This window comes from Sphaeramia orbicularis, chromosome 5 (genome assembly GCF_902148855.1).
Source record: "Sphaeramia orbicularis chromosome 5, fSphaOr1.1, whole genome shotgun sequence".
NCBI classification, from domain to species: domain Eukaryota; kingdom Metazoa; phylum Chordata; class Actinopteri; order Kurtiformes; family Apogonidae; genus Sphaeramia; species Sphaeramia orbicularis.
Window position 1 is genome coordinate 25,717,229 of NC_043961.1, and position 16,755 is coordinate 25,733,983.

At 37.7% G+C, this 16,755-nt stretch overlaps 3 protein-coding genes across 4 annotated transcripts; 2 read left to right on the plus strand and 1 right to left on the minus strand.

The window, feature by feature from the left end:
- The first annotated feature begins 114 nt into the window (after nucleotides 1-114).
- Nucleotides 115-3,444, plus strand: b3galt6 (UDP-Gal:betaGal beta 1,3-galactosyltransferase polypeptide 6). 2 transcript variants are annotated; one of them, XM_030133545.1, is made up of 2 exons: nucleotides 115-572; nucleotides 1,293-3,444. In XM_030133545.1, exon 2 carries the CDS (start codon nucleotides 1,303-1,305, stop codon nucleotides 2,320-2,322), a length of 1,020 nt encoding a protein of 339 aa, XP_029989405.1. In that variant the 5' UTR covers nucleotides 115-572; nucleotides 1,293-1,302; the 3' UTR covers nucleotides 2,323-3,444. The 2 variants fall into 2 exon arrangements, with proteins under 2 accessions (XP_029989405.1, XP_029989406.1); XM_030133546.1 differs by having other exon boundaries at nucleotides 116-552.
- Nucleotides 3,445-3,846: 402 nt separating this feature from the next.
- LOC115418980 (protein FAM107B) lies at nucleotides 3,847-7,821 on the minus strand. Its single transcript, XM_030133549.1, has 5 exons — nucleotides 7,642-7,821; nucleotides 6,880-6,913; nucleotides 6,524-6,680; nucleotides 4,780-4,924; nucleotides 3,847-4,659 (listed from the first exon to the last, which is right to left on the minus strand). The coding sequence occupies exons 1-5, from the start codon at nucleotides 7,663-7,665 to the stop codon at nucleotides 4,558-4,560; spliced, it is 462 nt and encodes a 153-aa protein (XP_029989409.1). The 5' UTR covers nucleotides 7,666-7,821; the 3' UTR covers nucleotides 3,847-4,557.
- Nucleotides 7,822-11,087: 3,266 nt separating this feature from the next.
- tmem167b (transmembrane protein 167B) lies at nucleotides 11,088-16,368 on the plus strand. The gene is made up of 3 exons (XM_030134980.1): nucleotides 11,088-11,237; nucleotides 12,044-12,175; nucleotides 15,207-16,368. The coding sequence occupies exons 1-3, from the start codon at nucleotides 11,228-11,230 to the stop codon at nucleotides 15,287-15,289; spliced, it is 225 nt and encodes a 74-aa protein (XP_029990840.1). The 5' UTR covers nucleotides 11,088-11,227; the 3' UTR covers nucleotides 15,290-16,368.
- The last annotated feature ends 387 nt before the right edge of the window (nucleotides 16,369-16,755 follow it).

Consider the following 16,755-nt stretch of genomic DNA (forward strand, 5'->3'; position numbering starts at 1 on the left):
TAAAACTTTCTCTCTTTCCTGGCACTTGACTTTTATTAGTTTCCTTCTGCGCATGCTCCAGCCAACAGCTGTCATCCACATACCTGATTTCTTGTGCTGTTTCAAAGTACATTTTTGAAATACAAATGCCACATCTATCATAAATCATCAATGATATATTATCAAAAGAATGTAAAATGTTTCTCCTTTGCAGAGTTCGTTTTGGCTTATGTTAAATCCCTCAGTTCGGGGGCTTCACTTCCGGTTCCTCTTCGTCATGGCCACATAGATCCACTAAATTTGTTTCAGAGCGAGAGGAAAAAGTGACCATATCAGTGTATGGCTCAGTTTACTCAGCACTTGATTTGACTTCTGTACTGTAACCTTTGTGGCTGACGCTGCTGACCGGTTTTCTTTCGTGGACCAAAATGTGCAGCCTGTGTGTGTTTACATTCAGTGGAGTGATCTCTCAAAGTGCGCAGGGGGTTTTATCCCGATAGCTAACGTTATCGTTAGCTCTGCAGAGCTGCAATCTGTGGGCCGATCCAGCTATTGTTATCATCCACAGAACAGGTACTGTTCAATTCACAAAGGTAACGAACGACTCACATTAGTTCCATCACTGCTTTGGTATTGTAACACGTATGTATATAGTTTTATTCAGATACCAGCTGCAGCAAAGTAATAATACTGTATTGTAGCTGAGATTACTTTTGTCAAATAAATAGATACACCTGAAGTTAATTTACATATGGGATCGAAAACAACGAAAACAATTTTCCATCGCCTAAATGAAAAATAAATTAGCGATATTCATTGCTTCAGTTAGTTGACACTCGATAATGTACAGCAACTAAATCAGCAATTACATATAACTTTTCAGATATTCTTAGAGGTACCAAGTAATGTGGATATTTAGTTATGTGTCAGTTCCATCGAGGTTTTCTGATCTGATCATGCTTTCATACATTTTTTAAAAATGTTTTCTTGTTTTTTTTGTTCGTCACACTATATATAAGTAACATTTATAATTACTATTGCAGAATCAGAATTGTCTTTATTTGTCAAGTATGTAAACACATACAAGGAATTCTTTGCCATGATGTTGTCTCGCTAGAAAATGATAAATATAAGATATAATAGAAATATAAGGATAGTAAAATAAGAAAAAAAGAAGCTCAATAGACATATAAGCTCTGTATACAAAAGGATACAGTATCAACCTCTGTACAATTATGCAATTTTTTGTGTGAGTTAAAGTGATGTTTTCAATGAAATCAACCCTTCACCTCATGTGTTTGTCTTTACTCCAGCCTCAGCACCATGAATCTAATACGTCTAGTGTGCCGTCACAAGACAGCCCTGGTCATTGGCATCGTGTGCAGCTTTGCTGTTGTTCTTGTCTTCTTGGCCAAATGTACATCTGAAACCCTGAAACAGGGCCACGCCGACCCTCCAGGCTTTGCCCCCCGTGCCAGTTCTTTGCAGCTCCACCCAGACCAACAGAATCCTCCTTCCACATCCAAAGACTTGTCAGCATTCCTTGTTGTCCTCATCACAACAGGACCTAAATACACAGAGCGAAGGAGCATTATTCGCAGCACCTGGCTGGTCAAGCGGGACTCTGATGTTTTGGCCATGTTTGTGGTAGGAACTCAGGGGCTTTCCAGTGAGGATCTTCAAAACCTCAACACAGAGCAAGGGCGGCACAAAGACCTGCTGTTGTTGCCTGAATTGCGAGATTCTTATGAGAACTTAACACTCAAATTGCTACACATGTACTCCTGGCTGGACCAGAATGTGGAGTTCAAGTTTGTTCTCAAAGCAGATGATGACACATTTGCTCGCTTGGACCTCATCAAAGAGGAACTGAAGGGTAAGGAGTCTAACCGGCTGTACTGGGGCTTCTTCTCAGGGAGAGGGCGAGTGAAGACAGCTGGAAAGTGGCGAGAAAGCTCTTGGGAACTGTGCGATTACTACCTGCCCTACGCTCTGGGTGGAGGCTACGTCCTTTCGGCTGATCTAGTTCATTATGTGCATCTTAATGCAGGTTACTTCAAAACCTGGCAGAGTGAGGACGTGTCACTGGGTGCCTGGTTGGCGCCAGTAGATGTCCGGCGAACACACGACCCACGCTTTGACACAGAATATAAATCACGTGGGTGCAACAACAAATACTTGGTGACACATAAACAGAGCTTGGAGGACATGTTGGAGAAACACCAGACACTGCAGCGGGATGGCAGGCTCTGTAAGGAGGAAGTCAAGTTGCGTTTGTCGTATGTGTATGACTGGAGTGTGCCACCCTCACAGTGCTGCCAAAGGAAAGATGGCATTCCCTAGATACTGCCCTGCATAAGATTCAGTTGGCTTCTGATTCATTGCTTTTGAATCAGAAATGTAAAGGAATAGAATAACCTAGGCTGATGAGATGAGAAATGGAAAAGCCAACTTCAGCCTCGTTTCCTGTTTGACCTGTGAGCTCATTTGGCCTTGTTATTTGGATCAGTCCTCTCCTCACCGCCAGCCTGCTATGTCAGAAGCCTACTTCCCTCCTCTGTCTGTGCTTCTGCTGTACCTCTAGTCTAATGTTTCAAAATGCTATGTGATGTTACAGGGTATTTTTCTGTTGTAGATAGTACGGTGAAACACAGACGGGAGAATATTACCCTGCCATGATGTCTGTTTCTTTTTTTGTAAAAACAATTTCTTCTTGCTATGTATTTATTGTTAATTTATTCTGCAGCAAACACAACACACTGGTACTGAGGGAGGGACATATACACAGTGAATGTGGTTGCTGCTTGGAATTTAATTTGTATTTATAAACAGTGAAAACATGATTTACAGAATGAACAGACTCAAAATGTTCACTTTTTAAATGTAAAGCTTTTGTTTACGAGCGATGGTACACAAGGTTTGAGGTGTACACAGTGTGTACGCTTGAATGTGTTTTCATTCTGCAGGCCTTCTTGTTACTTAATCTTGTTATAATGGAATCTATGTGGGAGTCCAAGATGATATTTACATTTCCAAGGTGTCAGTCACACTTTACATACCATCACATCATCATTGTGCAGCACACCACAGATTCAGATGAAAACACTTCATTGAGACTACCAGCTGGCACTCAGTCACTTTCTTATAGTAGAAACATGATTCAAAGGTCCATGAATAATTTTCAGTAGCAGTTTGTTTTTATCTGGTGTTACTTACCTGAAATCACTCCTTGATGTTGCACCCCAAAACTCCAAAATAATGTATCTTCAAGATGCTTTGATTATATGGTATAATGCATTGGGATACTAATAACTGAAGAATGTTGCAAACTTCTAAGCACATTTTTATGTCTGCTGTAAGGTTTTTGTGACTAATGACATGACACTAGCACATTGACTCAAGGAAATGTTCAGTGTTTTTCCATTGTCAGTCTCCCTAGATGTTTTATTAAAATTTTAAATGTAACTTGTCGTGTGGTGTAAATATTTTATAATCTCAGACATTAGAGGTGAAACTGCTGTATGAATTTACATTACCAGTGTAAGGTGTGATTATTTAGACTTAGAGTTAAAGCAAATGTTGCATTACTGCTCCTTTTGGATATATTGCTCAGATCAGATAATGTGGTTACCAGAATCAGATTTCTTTGTGAACTGGTTACAGTCCTGAAAAGACCTGCCTCTGCAAAAGAAGAACAATAATATGTAAGATGTCCCATGGAGCTGTTATAATGAGATAGTGAGATGAGATGGAGCTAGATGGAGATAAAGGTCAACCAGTGGTAGATTTATAATAGTTTCTAACATGAAAAAGCATATAATTGATTAACTGAATATCACCAACCATCCCACGAAAAAGAATCAAAACTGAAATGCATTATTTATGGTTTATTGGAAAATATATAAATGCACCTAACAGCTAAGTTAACATAAGAAATACTGGAATTAATAAATATATCAATAAGACTGGAATATCAAAGGTATTGTCAAAAATATAGCTGCAATTTTAATTGTATTAGCTACTAAGTTACCTTAAAGTAAACAGTTCCAGTTAAGGAGCCTAATATCAGAGCCAAGTTCTGTTAATACTGATAGTAAAGGAAAACATCATCTGTACCTCTGTCTAGTCTACATGGAGCCCACTGAAGTCAGCATTTACAGTTTCATTCCTGATTTGCCATGGAAGGCAACAATTATATGAGCAGATAACAAAGATAAATAGAAAAGGAGCCATTTTTTTCTCCCACAAATATAGAAGTTTAACAGATGTGGGTCTAGAGAGACATAAGTTACATGAATTCCAAAATGATTGTTGATACTGAGGTCACACTGCAAAAAAAAAACAAAACAGTATCTGTATCTGATTTAGAACCACATATGGAAGCGACTCAAATTAGAATAAAAAACCTCAGATTCCATTTGAGTTGTGCTCACACTGCTGTTAAAACAGAAAACAGACTGAATCACACAAGAGTGAGAAAGTCAGACTGGAGCCACTTTTGTCCACAGTGTGAACAGAGGCTTAGAGATGGTTCGTCCGCAGATGCATAGGAGCCTGTGTTTCCTCCCCTGTGGTTTGTCAGTAGGAGAAAGCCTGGATTTGTTTCAGGGATCCTTTCACACGGACAAACTCTGGTACATCCTGCAGAGTCTCACTCCTCCTCTTCTCCTCTTGCTCACACTGCAAAGACAGTATGAAAACTGTGACTTTGAACATCCTCCTAAACATAAAGTATTTGCAAATGCATGCATACTTGTATCCCAAAGAAGGTAATAGATGCATGTAACAGGGCTCACTTACGATTTGTATTGTCTGCTGCCTTAAGCGTAGCTTCACCTCCAAGTCAGAAGGAGGAAGGAGGGCCAGCTCTCTCCTAATGTGCTGCTCTTTCTGTTTGTGTTCCAGCACACACTGCAGCTCTGTCTTTTTTTTAGGCAGAAGACCTCTGAGGACACACAAGCAAAACACTGACATAATATATATAGACCACTACATTTACCAGCCACCGACGACCAAAAACATCAACTAATGTGAAATGTTTAATACCTGTTGATCCACTAATCATTTCAATATGTGTAAATAATTGGTGTGAAATGCAGTTTGTCATCTTTTCATGGTCATCAGATATGACCCATTTGGATGTTCAGAGGCTCCGTAGTCAACATGGAAACACCGTCATCTTCTACAGCATTGATTCACCAATAAAGCCCATGGAGTTGGATCAGTGATAGTGGATGGAGACACTTGGATTGTGTTCAGTTAATGATATATTTTGCTGAAAAAGTCACTTTTTCTTCAGTTTTCTCTGTTTTTAATCTAATAACCCTCAACTTTAATCTGGGCTTTTATGAAGATCCACATGATCAGTAAATTAAATATAGGAAAATACCTGATGTTCACTGAAAAAATACAAAACACAGAGGATAATGTCACAATAAATAGTGATAAAGCACTTGAGAAAAGATAAATACTCTGGAACTGCCAAAAAAGTAGCACTGGGTCTTTATGGGTTAAGACTATGTTCACACTGTAGGGCTTAATGATCAGTTCTGAGTTTTTCCAGAAATTTTTTTGTGTGGTTGTTCACATTATAGTTTAAAAGCGACTGCAGCTGGACTCATGCATGAACAGTCTAAGGCCCACAGCACCCTGTGTTTATGGAAGTAATTATCAGTCTTGCTGGGTCCTACCTCCTTTAGTGCAGAAATGTAACATCTGATGCATTTCAGTGACATAAGAGCCTGATGAAATGCATCAAGACTATTCAGACTGAAGTCTCTTTGCCAAACATCATATATGTATCAGATTTAGGGTCATATATGAAAGTGACCAGGGTCTGATTTTAAAAAGATCAAATTTGTGCTGTTCACACTGTCATAAAAAATCATATATGGACCACATAAGGGCAGAAAGGGCAGATTCCGGCCACTTTTTTCTGCAGCGTGAATGTGGACCTTCATAGCACAAGTTCAACCTAAAACACAGAAATACTTTGCCTGTCTACAAGTTTGGTGTAAAAGTGTAGATGATGCCAAACGTGAATTATTTTGTATTAGTGTTTTACTTTTGCAGAGAGGGAACACTGGCCACCTGCTGAGAGATTAGCTGTGATCCCCATCAGGTGTGGCATCTTTGACTTTATCAGCGTTAAACAGTGACTAAGCATGTTGTTTATCCTCAGCACAGCACAAGTCAGCGGGGTCAGAAGTCTAAGAGGATTGTCAGAGCAGACAACTGAGGTGGAAATGTGGAGAAATATCATTGTTTGAGACTTTTACCATAAATCATCCCTAGAAGTTTTGTGATATCAGCTACCCACTGACAAGTGACCACTCAAGAGTATAGAGATACTTAAAAATACATGAAAAAACAAGGTCATTTTAATGCATCACTGGGCCTGAATTGATTGCAGATATAAAACTCATGGTAGTTGTTTCAGTACAGCAGTAAATCAGTGTGTATTCGTGTATACTTGGAACAGCATGTGGGCCTCCTTTTGTCACCTAATCGTAGGCAGCAGGTACAGAGCTCAGTGTGTATTCACCGTCTGTGGCAGAACAACAGCTCTTGGTGAAGGTTTCTGTGTGGGTGTGAAGCCAGGACAGGATTTGGCAGCTTTCTGGGCTCAATGAGGTCACCATCCTCCTGCTGCTGATTCTCTGTCACCTGGTTTAGCGAAAGCATCCAGCAGTGGTGTCTCTCTGACACACAAACACACATTTACATTTTAGTGAGATTGTTTTCATTAGAATCCTGTACACACGGTGTAGGTGGCTGATCAAATTGAGCTGCGTACGAGTGGCTATTAAGACAACGGGTTATTTCAGACCAAATATAAACACCATCCCTGATTAATTTATTGTCATTGTAGTGATATGAACTGGTTTATTCTCATCTCACCTCTTCGATTTCGAGAACCAAGTTTTTGCGATACCTATATGGAAAGCAGCAGGGAAACCAGTCAAATCCATTTGCAAAACTCACAGTGTACACTTAAAAATGTAAAATATCTCACCTTTAAACATACATAGGCATCTCAACTTTGCAAATGACCTAACCACCATGGCATGAATCAGCACTGACAATCAAATATAACCTGTAGTTGTAACATCAGAATAAACAAATGACCACTGGTTTGGGGTGTGTCTAGAAAGAAAGGAGCTGTGAATTACATTAAGACATGCACTAGTTAAAAATGTCTGCAGGACAGTAGTCTATGAACAGCGTGTGTTTTATTTAGCTGTGCTCACAACTAAACCAAAAACAAAGGCACATGAAGCCAATATTTTTAGTGTGATATATTTACAGTATAATTATTCCTGTAAATAAAGATGAATAAAGATGTGCAGTAGTGGTATAAAATAACATGCTGTATCAATGAATAATTGACTTTCCGGACTGTATTTATTCCTCAATAACCGCTGGTGTAGGTTTTGTGCAATATTTGCAGACCAGTAACTCTATCAAAAGTGACTTTTTATAGTGGAAGTACAATGTTATCTTAAATGGAGTCCAGTGTAGATCTATCATTCTTTATTAACTTTAAAAACCGTCTGTATATCATTAGTAGATATGAATAAACAAATGACTTACTTAATAATCAGTTACACCATAACCAAAAACAAACACTAAACCAACTGTAAGTGATTAAATAAATCTTACCTGTGGACAGTGATAGAGACGCATCACTGTAAAAGGGAGATGAGTTAAAGTCTGTCCTCCAGTACAGAAGAGAGTGGTTGTTGTGGTCCACAGTGTGAAGGTACAAAATGTACAGTGAAGCTGATCTGAGCAGGTGTGCCTCCATATCCTGTGATCAAATCTTATTAACTGTCTTTGTTCCACCCTCTTTACTTCTGGAGAGAAACTTCTGTTGTCCCTAGAGAACAACATATGGAGGGATTAGGATAATGTAATAAAAATAATGAGGACTCAGCGTGTACTGTGTAGAAGTAGTTTGACAAACAGGGTCTTTGTAGTTTATCTTGTTTGTTCTCTTCTGTGGATCCTGGTGTAATTATCACAGCGAGGGGTTTCAACTTCATCTCTGCCGCACATTAAATTCCACTTTTATGTTGAGTGTGCCTCCCACAAATTACACTGCGCACACAGTGAGAATCTTCTCCTCCTTATGGACAAATGCCAACAGTAACAAAGTGTTTAACAGTAACACATCTTTATTTGATATGACTCAGCTAAGTGTTGTATACTATTAGTTTGTTTACTTCCATGTGTATGCAGTATTACGAATAGACTCAGCTGAAAATGTAGGGATGCTTACCTATACATACAAAATAAAAACACAATGTAGGAGATATAAAGAGCAAAAAATACTACACGGTAGATTAGGGGTCTGCAACCCATGGCTCCTGGGCCAAATGTGGCTCTTTAGCCTCTCTCTATGGCTCCCATTGTCAAAAAACATAAGAAACATTTTGAAATTAACTGAATGAGTCATTACTGTTTAACATTATTATAGGTCTAAATCTATTCTAACTTTGTCCATCTGCAAAAATGCACAGGCTGTACATAGAATAAAATATTTTTTGACAGCATATAAACCAAAATGTATTATTTTCTTGCCAAATTCAAGATACAAGATACTCACTTTGTATTTGTTTGTAGTTAGTCTGTTTAAAAGTCAGCCTCTACATCGAAGTTGAGCTTTTTCTCAAGTACACAATGTAATTATGTTTTGGAAATACTGTCCATCATTAAAAAACGTACAAATTTTCAGTGTTTTCTTTATTATCGTCGTATAATTTCATAAATGCACCACGCATTGCTTTATTATAATGGAAAAACAAAGTTAAATAGCAAACTAATCTCAAATAGGCAACAGCAGAGCAGCCACCTCATGGTAAAATGTAGATGGGTTTAAATATTTTTTTCACGGCTCCAGTTAGATTTCTTTCTTCTTTTTTGAGACAAAAAGTAAAAATGGCTCTTTAGGTTGTAAAGCTTGCTGACTCCTGCTGTACATGTAGAGGATAGCTATAGAAGTATACTGAGACTATCATTTGTATCCAGTCTTAACGCTTGTAAGCAAGTATGAGTGCATTTCTGTTTAGGAGTGAAAATATGTTTGCCCCACAAAACATGTAGTCCTGATTTTATTTAGAATGCTTTGAGTTTATTTTGAATACATACTGCTCTACAGATAATACCTAAAGTGCAATATTTATTGAATCATACAAAAAAACCCAATGCATTTTCTAATATTGTCTAGAGCAAATTGTGAAAACTGCAAAGGAGTTTTACTGGAAGAGTGTGTTTTTCTCCTGAAGCTCATTGTGACAGAGAGCCCATGGGGAGTCTGAGGATGACAGCTCATCATCAGACTTGCACCATGGTGTACCTCAGGGAGCGGTGTGGGAGTGACGTGGCATGAGCTCAATTTAATCCCTCACTCTGCTATTCACTACAGTGTGTGTACAGGTCCAGAGACAGCATTTTTACAGATTTGCTAATCCTGCCTATGTCCCTCAGGAGCTGCCATCACTGCATTGCGCAACACAGAGTAATTAACTGGCCACAGTGTAGACATACATCTGCTGTTGTACATAATGACACACTTGTCTCAGCCTTCACTGTTGGCTGTGTGTTAGTGTCCCATCGGTATAACGTAATTTTTAAAAAAGTTCACATGTAATCAATCTTATTCTCTCAGGTCATGTCCTGGAAGTATGCAACATTCAACAAAAAGGAAGATACTGTTTAAAATGACGATGAATAAATCAGTACCCTTTTTTTTTCAAGGGCAGTGCTGAAACACAAATTTGAGGTACAGGCACTTTACTTAATTATTTTAATTTTATACAGATTTATGCTTCACTACTCACCCATCACATTTTATCTGACATATTTACTTATGCTTTCTTGAGACTAAAAAGCTTCAAACTTATAATTCTCTTGTTCTTGTACCCCTAAATGTGTTGACTAATTTGACTGTGTTGTACATCTCTAACATGTTGGTCCCATATGAACCATCTCAGACCCTGAGAAACTCAGGGACTGGTCTTTTGCAGTTGCCCAGAGTCAGGACTTAACATGGTGAAGTTGCATTTCAGTTCCAAGCAGATAAACTCTGGAACAGTCTTCCTGATGACGTGAGACAGGCCTCTACTCTGACAATGTTTAAGTCCAGGCTGAAAACGGCTCTGTTCAACTATGCATAGAACAACTGAAAGGGTTCTATCTGCACTCTTCTCTTTTACTTTATTTTAATTGATTGTTATTTATGTTTTATTGATTATGTTTTAATTGTAATTGTGTGTTTTTAACCTGTCTTTTTTCCATTTTTGTAAAGCACTGTGAATTGCCCTGTGTATGAATTGTGTTATGTAAATAAATTTGCCTTGCCTTGCCTTACCTTACCTTTTTTCCTCAAGTACTGTAGCCCACATTTTGTTCATATTGCTTAGATCGGGGGGTGTCTAACATATGGCCCACAGGCAAAACCGGCCCACCAGAGGTTTCAATCTGGCTGGGATGAATTTGCGAAGTTTAAGATATTAACATTCAAGGGTGGCAAACGCATTGTAGTTCCAAACGGCAAACTTTTAATAATATAATGCCTTTCACTGAATGTTTTATGCCTTTGTAGATCCAGTGTGATCTGTAATGCACATCTACAAATGATAAGGTGAGGCCTAATATTATTAAAATTGCACTTATTTTTCTCAAGAAATTTTAGATTGTTCAGGCTATTCACATTTTTTGTGAAAAGATAGTTTGTAAATATAATCTTTTCCATAATTTAATTAGATTTTTTTGCATTAAAAAAAGGGGGGGAAATGGGAGTTGTCATTATTTATGACTATTATGCTATTATTTTACTGGTCTGGCCTGCCAAGTCAAATTGGGCTGTATGTGGCCCAGGAGAAAAAATGAGTCTATTTCACTCTAGTACAGTGGTTTTGGATGCAGAACCTTCACATGCAGAGGAGTATTTTCACAGATTGGAGTTATTAGTGCAATACCCACATCCTCCACTTGGTGGTAGTCTGAGGACAGTATTGAACAGCTAATGGAGCTGTAACAAATACATTCCAGTAGATGGCAGTGGTGCTGATTTGACTACAAAGAAAAAAAGCGTAAAAGAAGATTCTAAAAACCCAGTGAAACCGGAAATGTCAACGAATGACTACGAAGCTGCGAAGTACATCTGCACTTTATAGTACATGATGGATTGCTAAATTTTATGAAGAAACAGTAGTATAAGGTCGTCAAAGAGAAAACTGCGAATATGACAAATGGTAGGTCTATGGAAGGGTGCAATCTGCGCGCGCTCTGAATCTTTACAGTGAAATAGGACACATAAGTTAGGCGACTTTTTGGTCGGTATGCTAACGCTAAGCTAACGCTGTGTTAGCTGTAGACGTGGCCCAGGACAGCACTGTCAGTGTCTCAGTCTAAAACTCATTATTGGATATTAATTGTTGACTCTGTAATGTTATCTGCTGTTTTCTATAAAATGATCGCACTGTTTGCAGTTCCTGTCAAAAAATGCTAGGCTTCAAACCTGCCTGGCTTCGTGATTTAGTACGTTACGGTAGCTAATGGTAAACATGTCAGTGAGACACTATAATGATACAAACAATGAGGAAACACATACCGACTTAACATTAGCGTGCAACTGTAGAATATCAGCTAGCTTACTGTCTTTTATATTTGACTATCAATGTAGGAACAACAAAGGTGTAATTGTAACATAACTCAAACCCTGAAATCAGTCAGCAGCAAATTTGTACAGTCTTCATCACATGAGACAAAAGACAATATTGTCAGACTTTAACAGGTGACATCTCTGCACTGTTCCTCTTCCTGCTTTTATTTTCCTCATTAAAACAGCAGTTTCTTTTATGCAAATTGAAACTAACCTGAATGGCATTAAAAGGTTATTTTTTTCCTATTAGAAGACTCTCTTTCTAGAATTGTGTACTGCTCTGATTTAATCCAGTTAACACGTTTTTGTGTTGAGGATGTAAAGTTGTCAAAAGGTAAACTCATTCAAGTAAGTGTCATATAGGTGCGTCATACTAAACTTGTTTGTCTTTCACAGTGTACTCTTTCGATGGCATCGTGGTGTTTGGGCTGCTGTTCATCTGCACTTGTGCGTACCTCAAAAAGGTGCCTCGTCTCAACAGCTGGCTGCTGTCAGAGAAGAAAGGCGTGTGGGGTGTTTTCTACAAAGGTAGATGTTCTGTGTAATGCACCAAAATTATATTAACTGTCTTTTATACATAAAATATCAATAAGCTTGAGACTAAGTAAGTATAAGATGTTAAAATCATCAGCCACAATTCACTGTCTCATGAAGTCTTTATAACATTGGTATAATCAATCAGTCTGTATTTCAGACTCAGAGGTCCATATATAAAGAACATAACAATAAACCAACCACACACAGTAAAAATTAAACCTACAGTACATATAAGCACTGTCTCCAGTGCCTCCAAAGTCCAGATGTGTACCTGACACTCTCCCCAGGTCTGACAACTGCATTTATAATTTTGTTCTGCAGCAGCTCCAGTCTGCCTATGAATATTACAGTAGAAGCTTCATACAATGTCAACACTTTGTATGATAGTGCTGTATGCCATCAAGTAAATTGCCGGTGATTGATCTTTCCCCTTACCTTTACAAAATAAAATAATATTTGTGATTGCAGGCAATTGCCACTAATGCATCGAACTAGTAGTAACCCATGCAGGTATTTTCTAGTGTTGCATTTTTCTGCCTCACAGGATGTACTCTTCTGGAAAAGTCTTGTTGTTGTGCAGCAACTTCATTTAACATTTTCCTTTTTTCCACTATTTGTATTTTACTGTATGAAACAAACCAACAACCTCCAAGCTGCTTAAAATAGCAAATTTAGCAAGGAAACTAGACTTTTTATGGAGTATCTTAGGTGTGGCTCTTGTTATTTTAGTATGACAGCTTTCTCCCCTGAGTGCACATGTTCAAACAGTTCACCTGACGGAATTTTGGAAAATTGTCCTCCAACAGTGTTGGTGTCTCCTGCACTTGGTGCTTTCCTTTTTTTTTTTTTTTTAATTTTATAAATTATAAACTAGACAAACAATCCAGACTGTGTCAACCCTACTCTAGGGTGTTGGTTCATTGAGCCAGAACTTTCTCTAGCACTGGCATAGCATTAACAAAGTGGTGAGCAGGTTTGGCTATGCAAGACTATTGAGTTTTGTCCTTATACATGTAGGGCTAGGAGGTTTGACCAAAAGATTCTGTGACAAGCTTTGGGGTAGAGTTATGATCCATGATAACAATTTTCCCACTTTGTAAGAAGGCAGGCTAATAACAATCAAACTATAAGAAATTTCTCTGCTTTCTGGAGGATGTGAGCTGAATGAAATGGCTTTTTGTTATTGTTGTTGTACAAACTCTTTAGTTTTGTATCATTGTGGGTCTTACTGTAATATTTTTACAACAGTCAATGAAGCAAACACTAGTCTACATTTTGTGTAACTTTTTTGCTACAGTTTTTCCCATTAATTACATAAACCGTGTCCCCAATTTAGTCTCACATAGAGAAGATCTGCATCTACACTTAATTAGCACTGCGCCAGCCCTCAAATAAGTCTGGCACCTTGTGCTATTGTTCTGGAATACAGATAAAGGCTATCTGGGTTGTTTGATGAGTTCTGTAGCAGAAACTGAGTGCAGGATTGTATGGCATTTAATTAAATAGTGTTGGGAGAGAAGGTGTTTTGGTGGAACATGAACTTTAGGAAGAGCTTTGTCATATTAAAATGATGAAATCCCTGCTAAAGAAAATGGCAAGAAATTAGTCCAGGTTGGACTTGCCGTTTAGACATTGTTCTTTCACATAGTAAGGAGAGTTACAAAGTGATAATGGCCAGATAACACAAGGAAGGATAATGATAATCCTGCCACTGTGCAACATGTATGTTGACCCATATTTCTACAGAGGACTGAGCCAAACCCTAATTTAACCCTAATTTGTGTGACTGAAGACTTAAAATTGTACTAAAAATGTTTTTTTTTACACACCCACATAAGTTCAAATCATGTATATAAATCAGAATTTCAGCATCTCAGAGTTTAGAACTGGGCTAGAGAATCATGGATTTACAATAATTCTTTGCTGTCTGAAATTATAATTTCATCAACAGCAGCAAATAATACATTGCACAAACTCTGAAAGTAAACAAAGACTTGAGAAACTAAAAGATCACCATACTCTCAGGTTAATAAACATGTTAGTCTAATACTGTTAATGCTATAGTACAGCGTTCTCTGTAAAATACTGTAAAACACTAGTACTCGTGCAGTTTAAGATGAATGGCAACTAGATGGATAGATTTGGACAGCACTGTTATATAATGACGCAACCTGTATAATCCCTCTGAAAAGGAAATTATTTGCTGAATTAAGATTGGTCAAGATATAAGGTCATGAGATTGCCCAGCCATGTCTACTCGTAAACTATTATGTGAGGAAGAAGGCCTTTTAAGCATGAATAAATCGTTGGAATGTATAGATGGATTTATGTACAGGGTGGGGAAGCAAAATTTACAATATTTTGAGGCAGGGATTGAAGGACAGTGTATGACCAATTAGTTTATTGAAAGTCATGAGAATTTATTTGCCACAAGAAAATTGACATAATAGAAAATGTTTTTATTCTATGTGTCCTCCTTCTTTCTCAATAACTGCCTTCACACGCTTCCTGAAACTTGTGCAAGTGTTCCTCAAATATTCAGGTGACAACTTCTCCCATTCTTCTTTAATAGTATCTTCCAGACTTTCTCGTAATAGTTTTGCTCATAGTCATTCTCTTCTTTACATTATAAACAGTCTTTATGGACACTCCAACTATTTTTGAAATCTCCTTTGGTGTGACGAGTGCATTCAGTAAATCACACACTCTTTGACGTTTGCTTTCCTGATTACTCATATGGGCAAAAGTTTCTGAAAAGGTATGGATAATAGTGTTAGGTATGATTATGACATCAATATATGTTTGGTTTCAAAACAATTGACGTAGTGCCTGCTGAGAAAAAACAACTAAATGTTCATTGTAAATTTTGCTTCCCCACCCTGTATATTATACCGATTTGTTGTTTCCTGTCAAAAACTCAGCTCAGTAATCTGGTTTTCTACTTAGCCTTCTCTATGTTTCCCAGTTTACCTGACTGAATTTGGATCTAATCTCTTTTGGTTTAATCTCTCTCTCTTCCCAGCTGCAGTAATTGGGACACGACTTCACATTGCCGTGGCGCTTTCCTGCCTGGCCATGGCTTTCTACGTGGTCTTCTTGAAATGATAGACCCAAACTGGACTGAAAAAGGGACTGGACGGGTGCAGGCTGAGTCGAACTCATCTAAGTGGTCATGTGTCAATCCTTGTTGTGGGACACCTCTTGGATTATATGACCGATGAAGTCCTGTTGCCCTGGGCACCTGTGTATAGGACATGCCAGTGCTGCACCCTCCTGGTGACGGGCAATATAACTCCTCCCTTAATAATGTGTGCACTACAGACATGAAGGGCATCCTGAATCTACTCCACAGTTATTACAGAGGAGAGAGCCTGTTGGGTCACATGGTTTCATTCTGTTGTTGAAATACACTGTTTGTTGTCTCCATCCACACCCCGTAATTCTCTATATTAAAGGATGCAGGATATGGAGGAACAGTGTATGAAAGGTGTAGGATAATGCATTTTACCTTGTACCTGTACACAAACATAAATTAGCCTAGCTGTGTATATTTGGAAAAATAAAACCAATAAAGGTTTCCCAGAGGTTATTTGTGATCAATCTGAACATGATCAAATCTGCTTGCTCCCAGAAATGTTTTTTCCTGTGTCAGAAGTAGAGGGGAAGAAAACAAAGCTAATATATATATATATATATAAAGGTGTTCTTCTGTACACTATATTTTACTTTATTGTATCTCTTATATTTTGTTAACAGTGCTGTTTATCATCTCTGAAAATGTTCACATTTGAGTCACACTTTGCACAGGTGTATATTTTATTTACTCTGAATCAAATCTTGTAATTGTATACTGGAAAACATGTTTTTACTGTCAAAAATTGTAAACTGTAAATCCCTTAAGAGTCAAAAATAATAACTGTAAAACAGGCATATCTTTGCATTTTTGGACAATTAGATAACTACAGCAGACTTGCCTATCGATAAATGCAATGCCAAATATGGATGGCGTGTTTTATGTCATCTTAATTAAATGCTGTTACTTTTAGTTTACTATTGCCACATCGCATTTTTTATTACTAGAAGAAATTGTTTTAAGAAGGGTTGCAATGCAATTTTGATTAAAATGTTGATCAGATATTTTCTGTGTCTTGACTTTAAAAACAAATGATAAACACTTATTAAACACAGCCTTTTTTGTAATGATTAATGGCACATAAATATCAAGAACAATGTCAATCAGTTTTAATTAAGGACTTCTGAAGTCACTGAATGCAGGCCTTCCACAATAATATTAAGAAGAGAAGATTTTAGTAGATACAGCTTTTACATACAGTTGTTCATCAGGCCACTGCTATTTTACATAAATTCAGATTTGATGTGATTACAAATAGGCATCGATATTTTGGCTTGGGTGGTGATTTCCCTAATTTTCACAATCCCTTTAGAGAGGGTTAATACTCTTAGACATCTACCACTGTTCCACATTTTGATTAGAACTTTTAATTTATTGTAGTGGTCTTCAAGTAAAATGTGTGCAGAAAAAAAGTAGTGAAACTTTAAGTTTGAGTGAC

Excerpts from the sequence above, each read along its gene's own strand:
- b3galt6 (XM_030133545.1), top strand. The coding sequence starts at position 1,303 with ATGAATCTAATACGTCTAGTGTGCCGTCACAAGACAGCCCTGGTCATT.
- LOC115418980 (XM_030133549.1), bottom strand. The coding sequence starts at position 7,665 with ATGCGTCTCTATCACTGTCCACAG. Across the intron at positions 6,914-7,641 it reads GTCTCTATCACTGTCCACAG|GTATCGCAAAAACTTGGTTC; the intron begins GTAAGATTTATT and ends CTTTCCATATAG. Across the intron at positions 6,681-6,879 it reads TGGTTCTCGAAATCGAAGAG|AGAGACACCACTGCTGGATG; the intron begins GTGAGATGAGAA and ends TTTGTGTGTCAG.
- tmem167b (XM_030134980.1), top strand. Across the intron at positions 12,176-15,206 it reads GTGGGGTGTTTTCTACAAAG|CTGCAGTAATTGGGACACGA; the intron begins GTAGATGTTCTG and ends CTCTCTTCCCAG.